Source organism: Rhipicephalus sanguineus, chromosome 6, assembly GCF_013339695.2.
Source record: "Rhipicephalus sanguineus isolate Rsan-2018 chromosome 6, BIME_Rsan_1.4, whole genome shotgun sequence".
NCBI lineage: Eukaryota > Metazoa > Arthropoda > Arachnida > Ixodida > Ixodidae > Rhipicephalus > Rhipicephalus sanguineus.
In genome coordinates this window covers 166,674,108-166,698,063 of record NC_051181.1, presented here as the reverse complement: position 1 = coordinate 166,698,063, position 23,956 = coordinate 166,674,108, and the positions used below count along the sequence as shown (strand labels likewise).

Sequence of the window (23,956 nt, the reverse complement as noted above, 5' to 3'; positions counted from 1 at the left end):
GATTTTCAATAAGCTTCACCTCATCACACCCCATTATTGCGGCAAAGCTGTCTTTCACGCTCTGCTACGGTCGCAAATGTACTAACTCAAGAAAACGCTGGCTCCAGCATGGAGATGAAAGATGTGGCAGAGGTGGGGGCTCAATTAATGCTGTTTTGGACCTAAAATTTGGGCAGGAAGTCCAAAAAATCGGACGCCGAAGCTTTTTAGCATCCAAAATTTCAGATGTTCTTATATATCGACATCTACGAGGCAGATTTGGAACTCTGGAGTTGAAGGGAGCACACCCTTGTCCGCCACACCAGTTGGGCTTCCACAGAAGTTGAAAGAGGAGAGGCTGAGGAAATGGCATCTTTGCCTATCACGTGTAAAGTGTTGTCGGAAACACTTTGGTTGCACCAAATCATGTACATAAATAGAATTCGGCCTCTACATTGCCTCATTCTTGATAAGACAACAATAAAACACCACCCCACCAGTGCTTCATCAACCTAGCGAAAACAAACATTCATGTTGCTATCTCATAAGAATATGCTTAGGAATCCCCTCTTTTTTTTCTGCAATTTCACTTCGAAGTATTCGAAAAATATTCTAGAAATATTTGAAAAATATTCGATTCGCACTCACACTTCAATATTCGAATTCGCTTCGCACCCAAAATTTTGCTATTCGCACAGTAAATATGCGTGACCCCCTCCAAGATGCACTGCCAAGGCGAGGACATCAGCCTTTGTACTCCCATGCAAGACTCCCCGTCTTTCCATTGAAAAGGTCTGCTAGGAGAGAGCACCCACAACAATCGTGGCAGCCAACACAAACTCGTGACACAGGTGGCAGTTGGTTGTTTACAGGAAAACCAAAGGCGCAATATTTAATCACTTTAAGCGTGATTTTAAATATGTTCTAGGCTATATTATCCGTTGATATTTCCTAGATGATGCGTGTGTGTCCACACAAATCTATCCTCCCTTCGAAATTTTGTACCAGTGCTCTTTTAAGTGGACAATATTGAAGGGTTATGTACTCCCCTGAAACGTACCACTAATTTGTGTGTGAACATTGTCACAGTTCCACATATTCTGTCAATATACAAAGTTTGTATTTTCGATGGATGCAATCCAGGGAATGGCAATATCACTAGCCTAGCTCTGCCTGGGAGAAAATAGACCCTATTGGGCAAAGCTAAACTAGCAGAACTGGCAACCAAGGAGCTGTTGAATTGGATAGCATTGGCCTCATTGAGGTTAGCAGAAGCATATACAGTACTGAATAATCCTCAGTTACACAGGGAAAGAATATGGCTTCTAATTCGCAAATACATTGCAGACAACACTGATGAATTTTACACTATCAATGAAAGGGTAGCAGGCGGCGTGACAAAACTAAGTAGGAGATTATAAACAAAGCAGTACAGGCTTACACTACAACGTCCAGTCACGATGACGAAGAAGTAGAAAAATTCCACGAGCAGGTGAATCAGCAGCGAAAAAGTACTGGCCTAATAGTTGTGGGTGACTCGAGTGTGAAAGCAGGAAGCGAATACTACATAGAAGAAGCAGTTGGTAATTATGGTGTGGAGCAGTGTGCGTGGTGAAGCGTGCTCCCATGGCACAGCCCCTTGACAGCTGCAGCCAAAAGGGAGGCAAGGCACATTTATGCTCATCTTTGGCTCTTATGCACTCCACTACCTCATTATTCGGACAGCCCCTTTTGTGTAAACAAGCATTGATCGGTGACTGTATATTGCATAAAAAGTCAATATAATCAAGTGCTGATTTTACCAACTTTGTAATATTGATGTTTAACTATATATAACTGCAAGATGTTAGTTTTGGCAAAGATTCTTCAAGCTCGCCACTGTTTTCACATGTAGAAGGTCGCAACATTTCAATGCACAAGAGATGTTATGCCAGGTTTTTTTTTTTCTTTGTTTCATTTTAATACACACATCAGTCGCTACAATGACTACACTGATGCGTACTTCACTTCGTCGAATGCTTTTCTAGCCTTCTTCAGTTCTTCATTCATAGTTAGGAGGTCCTTAACACGTGCGTACTTTCTAGGGTCCTTACGCACTAGAAACACTATATCCTCCACTTGAACACGGCCTGTGCGCCCAATCTCCATTGCCTTGTGTGTCTGAAAGAAGAAATTCAAAGTAAATCAGAATGGTAAAAAAAAAATGCATTTGCCACTGAACAGATACAATAGACGAAATGCAGCAAGGTGCTAACTACAAGGTAGAGGTGTCATCATTCTAGGGCGTATGCATGCGTGTGAAGAGACAGTAGAGGTATATTCTAGGGGTGTGCAAATATTCAATTCAAATGGTTCTGTAGTCAGTTCAATTTGGAAAACATTATACTGTTCGAAACATATTCAGAATGCACTGTTAGAGTGTAGAATTGACATAAATATGTTTTATTGTTCAAGATGACGAGTCATTTCACAGAAGAAAATAAAAAATCATGTGGCAAAATTGGGGCAAGGTGTGCCTAAGGCATAACGTTGCTCCATAACGGGACCTTCACCCACATGCTTCGTAGCAATGAAGTCACCTCGTAGCAACGACAAGTCACCTCAATAACCTTACATATAAAATATCAGATTGCCATATCAGAAACGGCTGATTGCCCCACGATCGAGACAGCATCGACTGGAAAGCGCATACGAATGTGACCGGCACACCTTCGAGGGCCGCATTTCTTTGCGCAGTCACATTTGCTATGCCAATGACACTTGTGAGTCAATGCAAGCTTTGCTTGAATCACTTTGTATTCAAGCCGCAAAGGCCTCGCTAAGTGCCACCTTGGGCTGGTTGAAAAGCGCATATTGAATTTTTGCCACTTCAGCTAGTCCTGAGCGTAATAATTTCTGGGGTTTGTAGGTGGGTTCTACCTGGTCTAGCTACAGACACTGACTAGCTTCACAGTGCACACACACCTCAGTGCTATATGGCGCAGAACACGACATGCACACACAGTAAGAACAAACAAACAAGGTTTATTTCAGATTTCCAGAACGGCAGGCTACCTCCACTGAGCACTAGGCGTGACATTGACATTCTTATGTTCACTCGTCGTGCCGACTATCGCGTATGCTAATGCTCTGCCATCTAGACGTGGTCACAGTCTTAACATAAGGCCATTTTTCGCACGCACTAATATGTTCAAATGCAGTTTTTTACTGGAACAATCTACCTGGTTCGGTTCGTGAAATGAATATATCAGATTTTTTGGAGGCACTAGAATGACATTAATGTCCTATTTTTTTCTCATTCTTGTAGCAGGTTATGCCTAGTAGGTGACGATATTTATTTGGTTGAGGAACCTGTTGTGATGTTATTCTTTCCTATGGTCCTGCAATAGCCCTGCATTGGGCTGCAGTATTTGAAAATAAATAAATAAATCTACCTCCTGGTCAATGCTTCCATTGTCGATTGTGTCCCGAACAATTTTGGCTACCACTGATGCCAGTTCTTTCAGCCAGTCAACGCAGATTTCCGTGGTGAACGAGCAAAGGGGCTGCGGGAGAAAAATGGAGTTCCCCCATTTCCCACACGTGCCAAAGCCATAACATGATTATGAAACCAGGAATTTCGACCACCCCAGGTTCTTGCACGTGCACCTAAATCCAAGTACATGGGCCTAGGTCACCGAAGCAAATGCTCAGAAAGCGAATACTTGAAGGCCGTTCCAAGCTCCAGTGCACTTCCCGCCACGGGAGCTCTATGCTCCTAGCTTACGGCCGTCAGTATGGGTGCCGCACAGTTCCACGTACTTCGTACTCGTTCCATCATCACAGATCGACAACCTCAACAGCGCGTAAATTTGGCAGCCGTCTTCTTTTGTCAAAAGGAAAGTGCAGTGGTTGCGTAAACCACAGAATGCTTTAAGCGCTACAGATTCCTCTACTGCTCATTACCTCAGATTTTAAAACGTCGTGCGCTGACTAAACATTTCGTGCATCGGTACCTTGACGAAGCACATTGTGCACCGACTCCTCGGAATGGAATGGCAGCCATGGCACCTCGAATTCTCGGATCTCGCGAAACACATTGCGCGGTGACTCCTCAGACAAAGTGCCATCAACAATTAAGCAATTGTGGTACAATTCGGGCACATATGGAGCTGTGCTTGGCAACAATGAGAGGCGATAATGCAATAAAAATGGCCAAAATGAAATCCAAATCAAACGAAAACAGCTCGAATGATCAAGGATTACTGGCCATGTGGACTTGGCAGGCAGATTTTCAAGCAAGCTTGACAGAATTAAGTTAGGATCTAGTTCTCTCAGCTTACATTTTTGTGTGCGTTTCCTTGGTAAATGCCTGACTCCCCAAGAAATCATGATAGAAGGCTTGTTTGTTGCACATTAGTCCTAAGGTATTCACAAGTGCAATAAAACTGTCTATTTTTGAGCTTTAAATATTTTCTTCAAGGCTTGCATGCTCATGTAGTGCAATGCTTTCCACATTTTTCTTGTGCACAGTGGGGATGCAAAAAAGGGGAGGCTTTTGCAACAAATCTGGTGAAATTTGCCTAAGAAATTATTTTGCTACGAACCGACTCGGGGTTCTAAATGCTGCCACTCCAATACTATGACAAGTAATGCGAGATAAGCGCAAAGAATGGGGAGGCTTTACTTGTAGCCGCATCCTTTAGGGCACTTTTGCAAATGTTCTAGTGTAGTTGCCAAGGTGGGTATATCAACACTAGTGACGTGTATAGAAGTGTGTTTTCATCGCCTGGAGGAATTGTGACGTGGAAAACAGTGTCGATGCTCACCCAATGGACCGAGCAGCTATCCTTCCTTCATGACAAAGTAACTGCCGGTGTGTCAAGTGTTTTACCACTTCTGCACATTATTTGCTGCACGACAAGCTTGCTTTTCCATCTCTGGTTGGTGGAAAAATGGTTTCTGCAATAGTATTTTTATTCAAAAATATTCGAAAAGTATGCGATTCAATTCGCACTTGGTTTTCATTGTTCTTATTCGCCTCGAAGTTAAAATTTTGATGTTAGCACACCCCTAGTATATTCGCCTTAGAATAACAAAACCTGCACTTACAAGGCAGAGCAAGTGCTTTTCGCTTTGCCTAGCGGGGCGATTCGTTGAGGTTCACCAAATTTCCCGCTCGTAAGTCTGGCTTAGTAAACGAGGTAACTGGCGAGCCTACCATTTCAATAATGAACTCGATGACAAGGTCTTCCAAAAGGTCCACAGACTCGGTGTACGGATTCTGGTCGTCTCCGAACCCATACATCATGCACCTCACTGCAATCGCGAGGGGGAAAAAAAAAAAAAATTATCGACCATGTTTTGCCTGTCCACACAGCTATACTAAGCAGTGTACTAGAATGTAGCTATACTCACATTCTTTCGAAAACAGTCTTTTGCGCCGGTCCCCAACTTGCACCTCAGCTCCTTCCGTGAGGTCATCGTCAAACTAGAATCACGATTATATGGCCATTAGTGTTTGCAAGAACACCACGCAGCATGTTCTTTACCTGGTCGAAAGCGTCGTCACTTGCTGCCATGACCACGCGCTCCCAGTAGTTGACCTCAGTGGAGTCGAACCAGCTTTACGTAGAACAAAAGGCCCTACAATCACCCTCCAACAAAATTTCGGTCTATAGGGGCTTTAAAAACGCGCACGACCATTGAAACGGCAAACGACCGTACCTGACCGTATGATGAAACCAACGTTGGATGAAACCACCAAACATGCCACCAAAACACCAAAAGACCAAAACACCAAGCCACGGAGTGCACAGTTTCGTAGCCTCCAATGATCGTACGTAAAACTTAATGGCGTTGCGTAGGCTTTGTAATATTTATATTTAAGAAAAAAAACAACAAGGAAACGTGCGCCGCTTATTATTATCTGGCTCAAAGTTTACGGAGAAGCGCGACCGGACGACGGTGTCGGAGGGCCTTGTGTGGTGGTTGGGCGTGTGTGCGCCACACTTGACATGTCAAGCGACGTTTTTGTTTCGCCCCGATGATCGCGCCGATGTGAAATGTTGGAGCCGCGGCTGCCGTGTGGGCGTCTTGCCCATCGTTCCTGAGAGAGCCTAGTGAAGCAGCGTGCGTGCCGATACGATGCCCGGCATAATGATGAGCGTCGACGAGTTCGTCTCCGAAACACTGGAGGACTACAACTCGCCCACCACGTCCACTTTCGTCGGCAAAATGAACCACTGCCGCCAGAGCGTTAATCTGCTCGAAGAGGTGAGCACAGCTTCCTCTCTGCACGGCGCAGATTTTGAGGCAGCGTTTCTCCACTTCCGATGTGAACACACTACTCTTTGAAGGCACTTTTAACGACTCGCTGTTCCTCATTACTATGTGCACCGAGGTTTGTAGTGTTTGTATAGGCACCTAATACTGTTTAAAAGGCAATACTATGGCCATATCTTGCCAATCACTCACTACAACGCAATCTCTGTGCGTTGGCGCAACGTGTAATTGTCGGACACGATTAATATATATACATACATATATGTACACTTCAAACGTAGTACATAACGTGAATCACGTAGTTCACTTGGATCTTGGAAAGTCGTCGAGAACATTTTACTGTTTCCGGAGAGAACAGAAACCAGAATTGTAATTTATTGCGCAGACGCTGGATTTCGATCGAGATGGGCTGACAAAGATGAAAAAAGCTGTGAAGGCAGTTTACAACAGTGGAAACAGTAAGTGCAAGTTTCTGTGCTTTCATTTAATTTGGCAGTTCTTCACATTGCACATCGTCTAATGCTTTCGTTCACATTTCATGTGCTGCGTTGTTCGTGTGTCAGGCTCTGCAAAAGCTGTTTTATGTTGAAAATAGAAATGCTTGACTATTACGCTGGTAGGGGGCAGCTTGCAAACTTTCTACTTAAGCTTCCCATGACTGGAATTTAACATAAAATATGTGAGCACAGCATATACAAGTTGTGTAGAGGCAAACCCATTCTAGCATGTGTAAGAATCCTTTACTTGGCCACGGCTGTGTTTTCTACTATGCATGTCAACGTAACAGTTTCACAAATCTAGACCTCTGACTTGAGAAGTAGGTTGCTCAAAGCGGCACTTACGAAAGTTGTGTTCCTTATGGTATTTTGAAGAAGTACATTTGAAGCCGAGTCTGTTGTTGACTTCAGGGTGCGTACAGGTCCTTGAAAACCTTTGAAATTGGAAAAAGCATATTTCGGGGCCCTTGAAACTGTTCTTTCCTTCAAAACCCTTGATATTTGCAATCTTCAGTACAGGATCTTCTTTCTATGGCGCACCTTGCAAACTCTCCACTGTAGGAGCCAGCGTGTTTGCACCACCTCCAGCCTCCTTGGGGCACAAGCGGTGCTGTCCTCATGCAGAAGTGCTCTGTGAAAGCCACATACCACAAGTTCTAATTCAAGCCTAGTTGTTGGCTCCCACTCAGGGTTTTTGTATGCAGAGACGTTGACAGCACATCCTGTGCTGCATGAGGCCAATTCGTGTCCAATCCAGTCTGTGTCAAAGCTCAATATTGGGACGGGTTCGATGACTCCAGGCAGTCACAAAAAGTACTCGGGGATCGAACTGTCAGCAACTCGAAGTAGTCGGGCTTTCAGCAGATTGCTACTCGGAGGCAGTGCAAGATCATACATCACCTTAATAGCAAAACTGCCAAAGACTGACAAAACTGCATTAGTGCTGTAATGTTTTGTGCATGTTTGGAGCTGGATCTGATCTAGACTGAACATTTGTAATGCAAATTTTTATATTTCTGATGCAATAAAAACATCAGTGTTTTGAAACATTGATATAGCAAAAAAACTTTGGAAGCTGCTCTGCATTCTTGAATTTCGGCCTTCATAACCTGTACGAACCCTGGTGTCTTTTTTATCATGCCTCACTAAACGTTACCACTCATTGTTCATTATCAAACAGCTCATGTTGACAACGAAGTATACCTTTCAAAGGCTCTTGAAAGGCTGGGTGCCAATGCAGTCACGAAGGACCAAGAGCACGACATTGGTAAGACATCAAAGAACACCATTCTGGCTGCTGTTTTAAACAGGCACAGAAAGGGTGCATTGTAAATACTAGCAGATGACAGAGCAGGACGTTTCTCACCCATCTCTGGATTGGGATTATAGAGCACTGCACATGCTGAGACTTTGGGGCTGGCGCATCAACCAGTTCGCCCTTGAACATAAATTGTGCAGCTACAGATTTTCTGGAGACATTGGTGAGAACTTGTCATATTTCCACTGATTTGAGTGATTAGTTGCAGGGCAATAAAAGCAAGGTCTTAGCTGAATTGAATTTCAAATAGCAGTTGCAACATACAGTGCCCTAGTTAGGCAAATAAATGTGGTGGACATTTAATGTTAGGTAATGTTTATATAAATTGGAAACAAGCTGGTGTAATGCTCATGTGGAACGACATTTCACGTGGATCAGGCAAGTTTTATTGCTTCATTAGGCTTGTCAGTACGAATAAACCTGGCTCCTTTCCGTTTCAACGTGTAGGGTATTAAGCATTAAATACAGCTCATGTACAGCATAGAATAACCAGTCTATGCCTCCATATAGGCGGACTCCCTCAAGTTTAGAAGCAAAAGCTCGTCTGTTAAAAATAACCAGAGCTCAAAGTCGGGGCGGGGTGGAAGGGCCCCTCTCCTTCACGTAACCCATGGAAAATGGGCTGCTGGAGACCACCCCTCCAGCAGTTTATAATATTGACGTTTTAGATGTTCTCAAGCCTTTCACTCTGACATAAATTGTTATTTGCCATTAGTGTCTCTTTAAGCATTGATGATTGCTCCCAGGCCCAGGAAACTTGCATTTTTAAAACGCGTTTTGAGAATGATAGAACAAACAAATCAATGACAATGCTTGTGGACTTCGCCAGCAAACGTGTCACAGCTACTTTCAAAAGGAAAACAGGCAGATTAAAATTTAGAGCTTCTTATCCAGATCATATTCACAAGAACTGCCAGTTCGCAAGGTTTTGTGCCTCATGACATATTTGTCTAATAATCGTGGACGTTCTGGTCTAAATAATTCTGGATGCCGCACCGAAAAAAATACCTACCTGTTCAGTTTCATGATGCTCCACTTTTGTTGCAGTTGAGCTCATATTCTTAAAAAACAAAAACTTATATCCCTTCTCAAACTCTGGTTTGCCACACCGGTGCATGAACTGGTTTAGTGCAGTCCATTTTGTTGGACCCCATGGTGGCACATTGCACAGTGCTATTGACCACTCAAGATGGGCAATTTTCACAATATACCCAAAGGTATATCTGGCTCAAGATTATGCAAAGGCGGGAATTTATTTTGGGTAGTTTCCCGAAGTTACGTATGACGCATCTGCACATATTACCGACCTTATGAGAGCCAGGCCTATTACAGGCCTGACTCCGGCTTGCATCCCATCCGACAATTCCTTACCCAGCCCACGGGCCGGGCCTGGGCCCATGCAGTGCGCTAATGGAATATGTGCTATGAAAAGCATGCATGCTTAGGTAAGTTGTGATGGATTCTTTAAAGGGATGTGAAATGGTTGTGACAATCTTGCACAAATGCATTGAGCCAGTAGTGCAAGTCCTTCTTAGCATCATTGGCAGATCGGTTTTTGCACTCTGCATTAAGTGTGTAATTTACTGTAAGGCTTTAAATGGGTGAAATGCTACAGCACCACTGCTCCATGGCATGCTTCATGAGCGAGTGACTTGCTCAGGATCTGCAATAAAACCTTAGTTGAAAGTACGCGCTTGTCCTGTGTTCATCTTGACTCGTGTTTGTTTAGTACGCTATGGTTTCTGAAGTACGATGAACTAACAATTTCCCCAAACGTCCTCTCTTCTTGCACCAGCTACCCTCGTGTAGCCAGTGTAGGTAAAAAATAGCCCCAATAATGCTCCTTAGTTTCAGTCAGTATAGACTGCTTGAAAACTGTGAGATGGAGCATGTCTTATATTCCTGCTTTGAAGTCCCGTTGTGTTGGACCCTTGGATGACATCATCACAGAGCATCAGGGACACAAACAGAAGTGCTTCTCACATTCATGGATGCCCCCATTGAAGATCCTTTTCAAATAGTGACACATGTGCAACATGGACATTGTTGACCTTTGGCTGGGATGATAAAAGGGTCTTGCGATGTGCTCACACTGGCTGAGGCCTGTGCGATGTTAGGGCATGATCATATTGGCACATAAAACACCAATTATCAAAAGGGAAGGATGAATAATGGTGCTGATAGAGTTATGGTATTACTCCTGTAATCAAGTTTAAGTTTTATTGAGCATCCCTTAACTATACTTTTAGATATTTCACACTACCTCACCTCTTTTTCTTAGGTGCCGCGTTCCTCAAATTTTCGGTGGTGACAAAAGAACTTTCTGCACTTATGAAAACACTGGTAAGTTTTGACATGCATTTTTGTACTAAACCTGCTTTGTGTGTACTGTGAACGGGTTTGGGGTTTCGCGTGGCTGTGTATGGTTAATATTTCTTCCTGTTGAAATTCACAGTCCCAAGAAAAAAAAAGAAGAAACTGTTTGTGCCACTGGTGTGGTAGTTGTGTTAGTATGCTTACATGAAAAAAACTCAATCTTGTGTGTTGCAGATGCAAAGCTTACACAACATTATTATGTTTCCCCTGGATAATTTGTTGAAAGGAGACTTGAAAGGCGTTAAGGGAGTGAGTACTTACACAAATGGCTTTCATTGTTCTTGCACCAAGTGTGTTTGCTGCCTTCTTTGCATTTCACTCTCATGCGAGGAAAAACTGAACGGAGCAAAGTCACTCTGATAAATCAAGGATTAGTTTGTGTGCTCTTTCTTTAGGCATAAGTGGTGCAGGCTCATTCCTCACTGTTTGTACATTGTCACGGATTGTCTATTTTAAATTGCACATAGGCTAGTTTCCTGATGAAGGAAGGTAAGCATGACACAAGAGATCAAGACAACACAAACACGTTTGTGTTGTCTGGATAATTTCTCTTGTGTTTGCGTGCATACCTTCTTTTATCATGAATCCTTAGCAGCTAGCTCAACTTTCTGTCGTTCTAGGCTCTCGACGAATGCCAGCTCTTGTGTGTATCTCTTCTTCGCGCTTGCCTTGTTTGGCTGAATGTTTTATTTTGGCATCTATATTTATTCCATGTTGAATCTGTCAAAGTGCACAATTACCAAGGCTGTGCATGGGCACTTTTATGAAGAATTGTATTGTGCGCACATTTCATGTGTTAACAAAATTACAGGATCTCAAGAGGCCATTTGACAAAGCATCTCGGGATTATGAAGCCAAATCGTAAGTCCACTGCAAATTCACTGATTATATGCAGCATACATTTTAGTCACTAGAGTGCTTGAAAAGTCTTCTGTCTACAGAAATTACTCTCAAAAATACTTTTGCTGCAACTTTCGTTATTATCCAGATTATCAGTGAAATTTGACAGGTATTTGCACCGCAGTAGTAGCCACAAGCACTTACGGTCTGGAGATATTCTTGTGTTTAGTGATCTCTGCAAAGTATACAGTAAAACCTCGGTGATGCGAACCTGACAAAGTCACGAAAATTATTGGTATTATCCCCCGCCACGGTGATCTAGTGGTTATGGCGCTCGACTGCTGACCCGAATGTCGCGGGATCGAATCCCGGCCGTCGCGGCTGCATTTTCGGTGGAGGCGAAAATGTTTGAGGCCCACGTACTTAGATTTAGGTGCACGTTAAAGAACCCCAGGTGGTCGAAATTTCCGGAGCCCTCCACTACGGCGTCTCTCATAATCATATCTTGGTTTTGGGACGTTAAACCCCAGATATTATTATTATTATTATTGGTATTATCGGAAAACATGGCAAATTAGTATGCGACAAAAGAAAGCTGACGTACATTTTAATTTATTGTTTCTCAGAGCCACATCATCATAGACAGACATGAACGATTGTATGCAAAGATTTTAGACGTCAGCGATCATACTGGCACTTGCGAATATACGGCGCATGTGCATATGTAATTGAGGGACCAAGTGTGCTGTGACAGCTCATAGCCACGTGCTAATCTTACTGTAAAATTCCGACCAAGTGGCCCTCTTTCAGGGAGTGGAAATGACAGTACCAAAATTCAACATGGCGGAAACCTTTCCCACCAGAAAAACAAAAAAATGGAGTGCACATGGGCTTCCTCAGAAGTCTTCTCGCTCTCGTTTGTGGCTTGGCGCATTACGACGGCTCACAAAAAAACTGGGGAGGGGGCGAAGCATGTAGGGAAGGGTGTTTCAGCTCCACCAACGCGAAGCCTGCGGTGGACTCCTAAGCAGGCCAGTGTTGCGTGATCGGAGTGCGGAATGCTCGCTTTATACTCGGTTACAACGGAAGAAAAAAATGACCTCCAGCAGCCATCACCGTTCCTCCATCCAATAGCACTTGCTTATTTATGTGACGTCAAGCACTTCTCGAATGTGTCCAATAGTTGACTTTCCTATACACACATTTGTGTCGCTGGCTTTAGGTCAGAAACTGGAATGTCTGGGATTTTGACATCATTGCTCAGTGAAACGTAACGTTTTAGGTAATAATGACGAATCTTTGGCTTTTAAGGGGAGACACTGGTCTCGAAATGAAAAGTTTTATTTTTGGAGATATTGTAATGAAATTGGGTGTGTATATGTATTTCTTCCTCCTGATTTCAAAAATATAATTAGTTTTCATGTACTTCAATTAGTTATCAAATTGTGAGAGCATAAGTAAAATCTAATTAGGTAATTTCTTACGGGTCATTAAGACACTTTCCCTCAGTATTTTTAGGTTCTGTTTAAGATGCAGCTGTAGCCAAAGACCTGCCATGTGGAGCTATGCTATTTATATTGTCACTGAGATATATCATCATATAAGAACTTTCAATTGTATTGACACTGTGTAATCTTGAAATGCAATTAGCTCATATTATTGTTCACAAAATTTCATATGTTCATCTTAGCCACAAGAAAATAGCATAGCTCCACAGTCCTATTTCTTACGAATTCAACGGTATAAAATTTATCAAAATTACCTTACAAAAACATAATGAAAAGATCCGTAAGGCTGGTCAACTTGGCAAAAAATGTGAAGCTGAGAAAATCGCGTTTGAAGTTTGACACGCACTGTATAAATTTATGAAAGGAACCTTTAACCATTAAATTTTATTCACATGTTCCCCATCTGTTTCCCTTCAAAACAAAACAGAAAGTGTCTTGTTCCACCCAAGGAATCATATCTAAAAAAATTTTCCAATGTGCAAAGCATGATCAAAACCCCACCATGACAAGCGGCTGGGGGGTTCTGGAAAAGCCATGGGGTATGAGGCTCAAGCAACTGGCTGCTCATGTCTTTTCAGTCTTTAGAAAGAACCTTCTAGATGTTAGGCAGCATGTTACCCTGTAATCTGTATACAGCTCTTTTATTACTGCCACACTAGCAGCTTCACTTTCAGTCCCTGTATTTTCGCAGGCTTTCACTAAACTTTTTAGGTGTCCCTGAAACTTCTTGTGGTGCAAGCCTCGGTGCGAAAGGTTCATACACGCACAAAAGTCTGAAAGGGCAGTAACACCTTTGCCTATCATCTGTATCCCCTTCATGGCCCTCATGTTGACTTCGAAGGGAGTGATGGTGGCAGTTCCGCTCACTCTCGGAGAAGAAAATTGCTTCTTCTCGAAATCACAACTGCTGCAAGAAAAAATAAGCTTTACCGCAAGGCCGTACTCCTTGTCCGTTGCCTTCCTCACGCTGAGACTTTTTGCGTCACATTTGTCGCACTTCGCTTGTGCAAAAAAGTTATTCAAAACTTTCATATCGACGAGCAAAAAATCGGTCCCGGCGTCACCGGTCTGGCACTCCGCGCTGACTCCAAGAAGGTCGAACTTGCGCTGGGTAGCCGACTTTCCAGACAGAACGGTCTTCGTTTGCGCCGATCTCTCAACTCGCTGCGCCTGCTCCGCCGTTGAGTAGTACGCGGCATCAACCCGAAGTGTTTCGCTAGTCGAACTTGGTCCCACGGTGTCGTCAGTTGAAGTTCCCGGCAGATCCAAAGGGTCCGGCCGCGACTCCAACTCCGCTGCCGACGGTGCACTTGTAGCCGGCGCCTTCTTGTTCCAAGCCCGTTTTTTACGGCTTCCAAAAGCTCGTTGCGTCGATGGTTTCAGACGAGAGTCTCCAGGCATCTCGATCGCGTGGAAAAACTACCGGCACAAAGTGGAAACACGGTCCGTCGAGAAACACGCACGATCGCAAAAGCAGGCGCACACAAACGGACAGCCACGGCGGAGAACCCAACACAAAGAAAAAAAATGACGTGTCGGTCGCGCCAGCCAATGGGAGACTCGGAAAGGCGCGCTTGAAAAGCGCGCCGCGTGAGAGCCAATCAGTGGCCTGGAAACGACCTTGAGAAAACTCGCGACGGCGGCCGTTCTGCTTGAGCGACGCCATTTTGAGATGGCGCAAAATGTGCACAAAGAAAACAACTTCAAATCTAGCCCAAGATGGCGGCGCTCGGCCCGCTGCATAGAGTTTCCTACAATACTTACTAGAGGGAACTCTGGCGCTAGTGTCTATGGGAGCTGCAACGCATGACGCTTCAGCCAGCATGGGAATGATGGGTAGTACACAAATTTGTCTAAACTTCGTACTTTCGGCTCCGTTTAGCTCCGCGTTGGCTGCATCTGCTTTGTCGCAAAACGAATTTCAGCAAAAGTCAGCAGTTTCACTTCGCCACTTTAACTTCTTTAGGCTCAGCGATTCAAATCTGGTCACGAAGTTCACAACGATCCATTCTTTTATCCGAAAGAAAACCAAAACATAGCAATAAACAAAGCCACAAGTACGTTTGAAGCCGCAAGCACGAAGACTAGGCAAATTTGTGTACTACCCATCATTCCCATGGAAGCTGAACGATCGCAGCGCCAGAGTCCCCTCTAGTTAATTTTAGGAAACTCTATGGCCCGCTGCAACGCTCATGGTGCGCGCGGGAAGTTCGAACAAATTTCGTCCTTTTGGGGACATTTTAGTGCTGCCGGGGTGCTTTGAAAGCCGATTTTATCGCGTTTCCCGACCGAATTTAGCGTTAGCAATTTGAGAGTAGGTGCTCAGAAGTACAAACGCCCCGAAAATAAGCTTTGCGAAAAATCGATTTTTTGACCATTTTTGGCCGTTCCAAGACCCGCGTCTCCCCTTAATATCTGTAGCATTTACATTAGCCGAGAAGAAGTACTTACGGTGTGAGTGGAAACCAGCTAGCACGAATGTCTTTTTCAGGTGAAGGGTGCCACATTTCTGTGGGCAGAGCTTACATTTTTCTGAGGTTGTAGTGAGAGTTCCCATGTGTGATTCCCGTGGCAATGTACGTTCATAGATAGGTTTGCAACAACTGTGCCTTAGCACATGGCAGGTTAATCGGCCTTGGCCACCGTAAAATGCGTCTGAGCTGTGATCGTATCGTCCTGCTATAGTTGAGACCTTTGGATGTTGTTTAGTGTGAGCATTCCTTTGTTGATGTTGTGTCTGTTTTATCCACTTGTGAGATGTCCCTCAGTGCTGTGCGTTTGCCATCAGGTCTAAAATAGAGAAGGAGAAAAAACAGCAGGCCAAAGAAGCTGGCTTAATTCGGACGGAGATATCACCAGCTGAGGTATGAGCTCTTGTGTTGCCCCGCCCACTTTTTTCATCGGTCCTGCTTTTTCCTGACAGATTGCTGATGAAATGGAGAAGGAGAGGAAGATGTTCCAGCTGCACATGTGCGAGGTGAGTGTGGCATTTGATGAAGGACAATAGCTTTTAATCCAGCTTTTTTTTCTTTTTGTCGTCAACTCCAGGATGGTCTCATTCACACATGCGCGGAGAAAGTTTTACTCTCATATTCTTTCTTCCAACTTGGAGCCACATGGTGTTTCATTTCTATACAAATGAAAAAGGACTTGATTACAGATCGAGTAAAATTGCAGTTAAAGACACCATTTGGTGTCTTGTGAGCATAATACTTGTGCTCAATACTTAGTATGAAAAGTATTGAGTGCAAGTCCAATGAAGGAACATGGGCCAAAAAGTTTGATAATGGGTCACGCAGTCTGATCACATTTGTAGTTTCCCTAATAAAAATCAGTTGAGTGTCTGATTAACTTGACCTGTTTGTGGGTGCTGCACAGTCGCGTGATGCACATGACTGTCTGGGCCATCACCTATTGCAATGCTAGTTTGGTGAGCTTTCGGAGAGGTATGCTTTTAGCAGACGAGTTGTGATACAGCCTGCGTGAGTACATGTGACTGAACATTTTTAATGTGTTTTTTACCTTGTAGTACCTGATCAAAGTGAATGAAATCAAGACCAAGAAGGGAGTGGAACTATTGCAACACCTGGTAGAGTTCTACCATGCGCAGAACAAGTGAGTATTGAGCTTGGTTGGTGAGGAACATATTGGATGACATCATAGCTGGGCAAACTCACGCATGAGTCGACTCCCTGAGACTCAGATCGGGCCATGAGTCTGAGTGAGTAATATTCTGGTGAGTTTCTGAGTGTGAGTGAGTCCGGTTGAGGAAAAGTTTAGTGAATCCGAGTCCGGTTGAGGAAAATATTTGTGAGTCTGAGTCCGAATGAGCCCTAAGCGCAAAATATATTTTTTGAGTGAGTCGAAGTGGTGGTGGTGTTGTTTGGTTTACTTGCTTTTTTTTTGCCGTTGTTGTTACTCAGCCTTTAGCACGGCCTCGCTGTGTACTCTTAGCCGTACACACCGAACACCACTGCGGGTTCGAGCACCGCGAGCTGCATGCAAGGTGCTGCGTCCTCATTTGTCTCACGCCGTGCACTCCTCACACTGCTGCGCACGAGAACTCGGCCGATCATTGCGAAGGGACGGCGAGCTTTCGTGCACAGCGATGGAGACCCTAGGCTGCACTCCCCAAATTAGTGGTTTATTACTGGGATTTTAGTACAAAGAGATCAACTGTTTTACACCAGAACCAATCGTAAGTGCCATAATTGTACAGGACACCAATTAGCTAATACAAGTTACCAAATATATCGATTTGTGGCCGCGAATGTCACACCTATAAAACCAACAAACAAAGAACCATGTTTGGAGGGCCAACCTACCCTTCGGCCAGCACTCCCGCGATCCTGCACCCCAGAGCAGAAGAAACAGACATGGGAACACTTGAGAGAAACATACGGTGCACGATCGGGACTTCGAGACCGCGGAAGGGAGTGCGCGCCCGCCAAGGCCGGGGCCCCGATGAGACGGTGTAACCCCCGGCTGGCAACAAAGAACAATGGATCGCCGCCGGCCGGAAAGGCCAAAATGCATACGCACCCTCCGAGGTACCGAAGTGGTCTCCCCGAGCCCCGTCTCATGCCCTCGCTTCTCGGGAGTGCACGAGCAAGGCCCGAATTCTGCCAAAATTAGGTCCATGGGACGCCGTCTTAAACCTTTGAGGGACGGGGTGGCAGCAAAGTGACGGTCATCTATGACCAGCTTCTGGTTGGGAGGAGAGTGATGTGAGAACTCTTCAAGAGAAAATGGCGTCGTGCAACTAGTGCGGACGCTTGAATTCCTCCAAGCTCCACCTTTTATTGTTGAACTATGGTCCTATCTACTCATCTTCAGCATTACTATCAGCATTATATCTGTTTACGTTTATACTCAAGTCTATTCGCACATATCTCAACACACTAGCTCAATGTGCCACCTCAGTACAGTCGAACATGGATATATCGAACCCACATATATCGAATTTTCGGCTATATTGAAGTCGTAAATTATTCCTTTGAAAATCCTTTGTAAAAGTATAGAAATTTGCACGTTTATATTGAACGGTATTTTTATCCGCCATCGAATATATCGAACACTGCGCAAGCTGGAAGGCGCGCTTCGGCACTCGCTGCGCCCCGAGACCTTCGCAGCACCGCGCCTCCGCCGACACCCGATACACTCGAAAAACACGAGGGCGAGAGGGTTCGGACTGTACTCCTGGTGGGCGCGTTCTCCAACTTGCGGAACGGCTTTTTTTTTCTCTCTCTTTCTCATGCTTTCTCTGCGTTACCGTCGGCTCTGAGAGCAGGAACAAAGTATCCGGCGGCCTCCTCCTTTCGCCTTTTCTTTCTTTTTTTTGTTGCTGTTTTGTGAGTTTTGATCAGCCAACCACAGCCCGCGCCTTTCGTACATCGCTGCTGCCGTCGCAGGTAGGCGAGGTGGCCCGGGTAGCCATCGCGACTGATCGCGAGCACTTTGTTATTGGAGTCCACTTCCATGAGTTGTCACATACCACCGCATTCCTCTTTTGTGTGCGTGCTGTGCGTGCTGTGCAAAGGCGCTGCGGACTGCTTGAATTTTCGACTTCTCGTGTAGCAATAGCCAGCGTCAAGAAGCGCAAGAACCTTGACTTTGCGACGAAGTTGAAAGCCATACAGCGAGTTGAGGCGGGCAAAAAAAAGTTCAGCGGTGGCGGACGACATTGGGGTACCACGGAGCACGCTGAGCACCTTGTTGAAGAACAAGGCAGAAATCAAGGCAAAGGCGGCATAGCAGCAAACGTCAGGAGCCTGTCGTGTGCGCGCTCCTGCCCATGGGAAAGTAGAACAGGCACTCTATGCCTGGTTCTTAGAAGTGCACCCGAAGAACATTCCTGTGGATGGCCCAATGCTGATGGCTAAGGCCAAATGGTTTGCCGCTGCACTCGGTGAAGACAATTTCACTGACGGCACCAGGTGGCTTCACCGATTTAGACTACGCTACAACATCGTCGGCAAAACCATTTCTGGCGAAAGCGAAGCCTTAAGCAGCCAGGACATCCAGCAGTGGATGACAAAGGAGTGGCCGGAAATCTCCGCGAAGTTTTCACCTGTGGAAAATCTTCAACTCCGACAAGACCGGTCTATTTTGGCAAATGCTGCCAAGCAAGACTCTCGACATCCGGGATAGCACGTGTCACGGCGGCAAAATGAGTCAAGTCCGCGTGAGCGTTCTGCTGGCAGCAGCATGGATGGGTCTCGGAAGCTCCAGCCCTTTGTGATCGGGAAAGCAAGGGCACCGCGCTGTGTGCCCCTAAACCCCCTCCGGCATTTTCCCAAACATTCCAAGTAAACAAGTGCATCGCGTGCAGAATGCCGTCGCGATCAACGATGCCACACGCCGCAGCGCTACAGGTCGCGGGCGCGCCACAATTTCGAAAAAACAATAGCTTCTCCTTTCCGGTCCCTGCCATTCCCGCCATTGAGATGTGTGACATCACCAGTGAAACTGGATGATGTTATCACTTTCAATGCTTGCGATTGGCCGAACGACAACCGACGACTTCCGGTTACTCTGCAAACAGCTGTTCGCGCGCACCTTGCTGTTCTTGGTTGTGTTGCCGCTTGCGAATCGACATCTGCAACCCGTAACGCAACCGCCAAGTCGCTAGCGTAATTACACATCCACGCCTTGCGGTTTGATGAGCTCCGTGAACTCGAGCCGAGGTGGTCTGGCACGGCTTGTCACCGTACGGGTCCATCACGTTGGCGATCCTTTGAAGGCGTGCGCGCAACACAGGGTCCATACCGGCACGATTCGTAGGGGCACGGGCCGGCACGGCAGCAACAGCGGTTAGTCAACGAACAGTGCGCCTAGATACCACACAGAGTTGACGGCGAGCTGGAGCGTCGAAGTCGCGGCAACCGGAAGTAGACGCTGTCTCGAACGGCGCGTCAGCAGTGACGTATGCCACGCGAGATGAGGAGGGGCACTCAGCGAGGAGGGCAAAGCGGTTTTGGAAGAGGGTAGCTTAGGAAAGAGTGAAACGAAAGATGGCTGCGTTCCGATCATCAAACGTGTGTAACTCCGCTATTATGGCACCGTTTCAAAAAATTCTCACGGCTACGTGTTCGTTGTAAACTCGAGCACAACTTCCTCACCTCAACTAAATTTAGACCGCTGGGTGGTTTAGGGGCCCTTTAAGAACTCTAAGCAGCTCTCCATTCGCTACGCATGGAACAAGAAGGCGTGGATGACACGTGAGCTGATCACAGAATGGCTGCAAGCGTGGGATGTCGAGCTGGGCAAGTCGGGGTGTTGTGCTTGCCTTCTTGTGGATAACTGCTCGGCCCACCACACCACCTGTGAGCTCAAAAACATCGAGCTGAAGTTTCTGCCGGCCAACACGACAGCGAAGCTGCAACCGCTCGACCAAGGCATCATCAAGTCTTTCAAGGTGGGCTACAGGAGGCGACTCCTTGATAGGCTGCTGGTCAACCTCCGCATGGGCACCGAGCTGAAGGTTGACCTGCTTGGTGCCATTCAAATGATGACGGTCGTCTGACGAGATGTGGCCAACTGCTTCCGGAAGGCAGGCTTCGTGGCGGCGGAACTTGCGGAAACCGGTGAAGACTGCAACGATGAGTGCATAGACGACACATTTCGCGAGTTTTCGTCCCTCTTCCCGGCTGCCGTACCACCCGAAGTGTCTGCGGATGATTTGGTGGAAGCGGACTGCAATGTTCAGGCTGTTGCGAGCCTCGCTGACGAGGACATTGTAGCTGGGGTCGCAGGGACCCAGGATGCCCAGGCCGACAGCTCAAGTGGCGACAAAGATTGTCCGGACGAGGTGGCGGCTACACGCGCGTACTCCGCCGCTGAAGTGGCGGCAGCGTTCGGCTTGATTCCCCGTTGTTGCGGCGACATGGAGGGAACCGGGCTGTCGCACCTGGACAGCCTCAATAAGATCAAGGCCAGCGTCTTCAACTTCATTTCAAAGACAAAGAAATTGTTTTTCCTGCAAATAAAACATTCTGTTGCATTGTGTGTGCAGGATTAGTTGTCATTCTTGAATGGGCCGATTGTAGGTGATCGTCCGCCACTGGTAAGGTCTCGGGACCTGTATTTTTTTATATAGAATTTTTCATATATCGAACTAATTCGCGATCCCCTTCGAGTTCGATATATCTGTGTTCGACTGTATTTACTAATCGGAGGCGTGTGTTGAGGGGGAGGGTGTCATGACTTCCCCCCGCAAACTGACGGGAAGGTCACGTATTTTATAAAAATGTGCTTCCTAGATTGGCACCACTGATAACTCGTATTTCAAGGTATGAGATCAAAAGGCATATCGTAGAGCACCGGTTATCAGAGATATTGGCGTTAAAGAGCATTGACATCATGATCGAAAAAGCTAATTTTGCGCTAACAGACTCATGAGTCGACTCGCTCAGGCTCACTAAGACTCGGGTCAAGCCGTGAGTCTGAGTCTGAGTGAGTCCGATTTGTTGGTGAGTTTGAGTCTGAGTGAGTCTGGTTGAGGAAAAGTTTAGTGAGTCCGGGTGAGTCTGGTTGAGGACAATTTTAGTGAGTCTGATTCCGAGTGAACCCTCAGAGCAAAATATATTTCTTGAGTGAGTCTGAGTGAGTTCCAATTTTTTTGCCGACCTATGGATGACATTGATTCACAAGGCAAAGGTTCGCTAGACAAACTGTGGTTTTCCAAAGCCTAAAGGTAAGTTTGCATTTGGTGAACAGACAGTCATATAAAGCACTTGAAAATGCTGAGTAGTAGATACTGCATTGTGATCCATGATCTGCCCATAGATCAAGAAATGGTGTTTGCTGGTGCTGTGCTCTACACCTCTGATGAAAATGTGCAAAATGAAGAGGTGAACATATGTAAACTAAAGAAAGAAGTGAAATTTAATTTGTTTTGCATGTTTCCATGAAAGGTTCACTAGTTCTTTTGCATGCGCAGTCCGAGGGATTCTTAGTAACAAACAAAATTTGGTTGCAAGTTCTTTCCTTTGAGTACCTGTGTCCCTTTCATCGGTGGTTCTCTGCTCTTCATCCTAGAAAAGCACAGCCATGGTGTCATTTGATGTGAACGTATATCCTTTTACAGCTTCTTTCAGGATGGACTCAAGACAATTGGTCACTTTAACAATTACATCATAGAACTCTCAAGCAAGCTGCAGAAGGTCAGGCAGAAGCAGGATGAGGAGCGTAAGAAACTCATTGAGCTTCGAAACACGCTAAGGAGTTCACCCTCCCTGGATATCAAAGATGTGAGGATTGTTTTTTTACTTACTTAAAATTCAACAGCAGTAATGGTCACGAACCTGTCTGTGATAAAGTATCCACAATGACAGCATCACAGGCATGATGGCCTGTTGTATTGCAAGTGAATGGCCTGCGGTATAACTGTAGCCATATGGATTTCTCGGAACTGAGCTAACCAGGAAGCTAGCAAATGGCAGCGTGAGAGCGAATTTGTCAACAAATCAAAGAAACTACTTGTGAATGGCATAGACAAGTTAATATTCACACCTTGAGCAAAATTGTGAAAATGGCCCTTTATCAAAAAAGATTTAGGTGTCTGCAGCTGTTATTTGGCTGCTAATACATTGTTCCAGATAATGTATCGTTTTGTTGTTCTGGTTTATTATTTGGAGCCCCATCGAGGCACCTCAAGCACTGGCTCATGCTCGACTCACGTGAGCATTTAAAACCATGAAAGCCAACCACAAAATGTGCAGCATTATACCCGTGCCACACAGGCAAATCAAATGGCCTTAATGTCGGTCGTTGCTTGATGCCTTCACCCTAATTCATTCGACTGAGAAAAGCTTGCTCAGTGCTGTATACAGGACACATTTGAAATATAATGTCTGCAGTGAATTAACGTCGTTTTTGTCAAAAAAATACATGACATTTAACTAATGCCACGTAGTTGCACTCTAGCGAAATTGAATTTGTTATGACAGGTGCCATATTGCTTCTGGGCTTCAGATTCAACATGCAGTGGCCAAATTTGCTACAGTCAGTTGCACAGTTGTAAAAGACAGCACCAAATGCAAGCCAATGATGCCATATTATGCTTACAGGGGTGTAATTCCTGCCCCAATTGTGCCCTTCTGCTCCATTTGAGTTTGCCTGCACAATCCAGTGTAAATCTTTCTACAGTAACGGCACTTGGGCTAGTTTCGATCTCAGTTAGTAGGAAAGTGTATCTTTGGTCTGGCTACAATTTGTCTATAGGCTTTGTTTTTTTACACGTCTTTGGCGTGTTTTGTGTTTTTGACGGCCGTTCACTAATGTAGTGCTTGATCGTGATCCAGGCCTTGCAAATTAAGCTGTCTGCTCATTTGGTAAGGGCATGCCAGTTGCGAGAAGGACAGGCAGGAAGGGCTGACAACCTGCATTGTTGTGTTCCCAAACAGGTTAGTTCAGTTGGCTACAGCTTACACCAGCCACAGGGAAACCAGCACTATGGCTGCACAAAGGTGGGCTACTTGCTGAAGAAGTCTGATGGGAAAATGCGCCGTGTCTGGCAGAAAAGAAAGTGTGAAGTGAGGGATGGATACTTGTACATATCACACTCCGACGTAAGTAACTCTCTCTTTGGTGTCGGTCATTTTTCATGTGTTGACGCAAGGGGCAATCATTTCTGCTAATATCAGTTTTATGTAGTCGGGCTATTTGATCCTGAAATGGAACATTGGGCAAGGAAGCAAAGCGTGCCTGACCTACAGTCCTGACTTTTTCCTTCCTTCATCCAAGTAGGATTCAGAAAACTCCTAGCTTAAAATTCTTTATTGGGTGTGCCAAGAGAGTGTTCGAGAACATGTTTGTTAGCAATAACAAAAATTTTGGACGCGTACACAATTGCGTACATGGCGCCTCAAGGCAAGCACTTGTGGTGGTCACGCATCCACGAGAATTCAACTCTTTTTTGACTCGTTATTCTTTCTGTTGGTAGCCTAAAACTTGTCAAGACGCATTTCAAGGACAACTGGAGCCCGTTCTACTGCTTCCTTTGATGGAAATCTCTTCAAGCTGTCAGGCACAGTAACACGTCACACTTCCGACACAAAATCCGGACCTTGAATCGTATCTTGGCTTTCTGCACCTCTGTGCAAAGTTTGCATCCACATGCTTTGGCCAATGGTTCATTCCGTCAAACCTCTTGGAATTTGTTGGCATAGAAG

General features: G+C 45.4%; 2 protein-coding genes across 3 annotated transcripts in view; one reads left to right on the top strand and one right to left on the bottom strand.

The window, feature by feature from the left end:
- Positions 1–1,918: 1,918 nt before the first annotated feature.
- Positions 1,919–5,766, bottom strand: LOC119397009 (transcription initiation factor TFIID subunit 13). The gene is made up of 5 exons (XM_037664427.2): positions 5,686–5,766; positions 5,511–5,583; positions 5,377–5,449; positions 5,180–5,277; positions 1,919–2,139 (listed from the first exon to the last, which is right to left on the bottom strand). Exons 1-5 carry the CDS (start codon positions 5,727–5,729, stop codon positions 1,966–1,968), a joined length of 462 nt encoding a protein of 153 aa, XP_037520355.1. The 5' UTR covers positions 5,730–5,766; the 3' UTR covers positions 1,919–1,965.
- Positions 5,767–5,971: 205 nt separating this feature from the next.
- LOC119397007 (arfGAP with SH3 domain, ANK repeat and PH domain-containing protein) overlaps positions 5,972–23,956 on the top strand; it is a 108,004-nt gene continuing 90,019 nt past the window's right edge. The window contains exons 1-11 of one of the 2 annotated variants that reach the window (XM_037664420.2): positions 5,972–6,234; positions 6,629–6,701; positions 7,921–8,007; positions 10,340–10,401; positions 10,609–10,683; positions 11,246–11,295; positions 15,571–15,646; positions 15,706–15,759; positions 16,312–16,397; positions 21,871–22,033; positions 23,189–23,353. In XM_037664420.2, coding sequence (XP_037520348.1) covers positions 6,106–6,234; positions 6,629–6,701; positions 7,921–8,007; positions 10,340–10,401; positions 10,609–10,683; positions 11,246–11,295; positions 15,571–15,646; positions 15,706–15,759; positions 16,312–16,397; positions 21,871–22,033; positions 23,189–23,353 — 1,020 coding nt within the window. In that variant the 5' untranslated portion in view covers positions 5,972–6,105. The remainder of the gene's footprint in view (positions 6,235–6,628; positions 6,702–7,920; positions 8,008–10,339; positions 10,402–10,608; positions 10,684–11,245; positions 11,296–15,570; positions 15,647–15,705; positions 15,760–16,311; positions 16,398–21,870; positions 22,034–23,188; positions 23,354–23,956) is intronic. The other variant, XM_037664422.2, reaches the window with a different exon arrangement.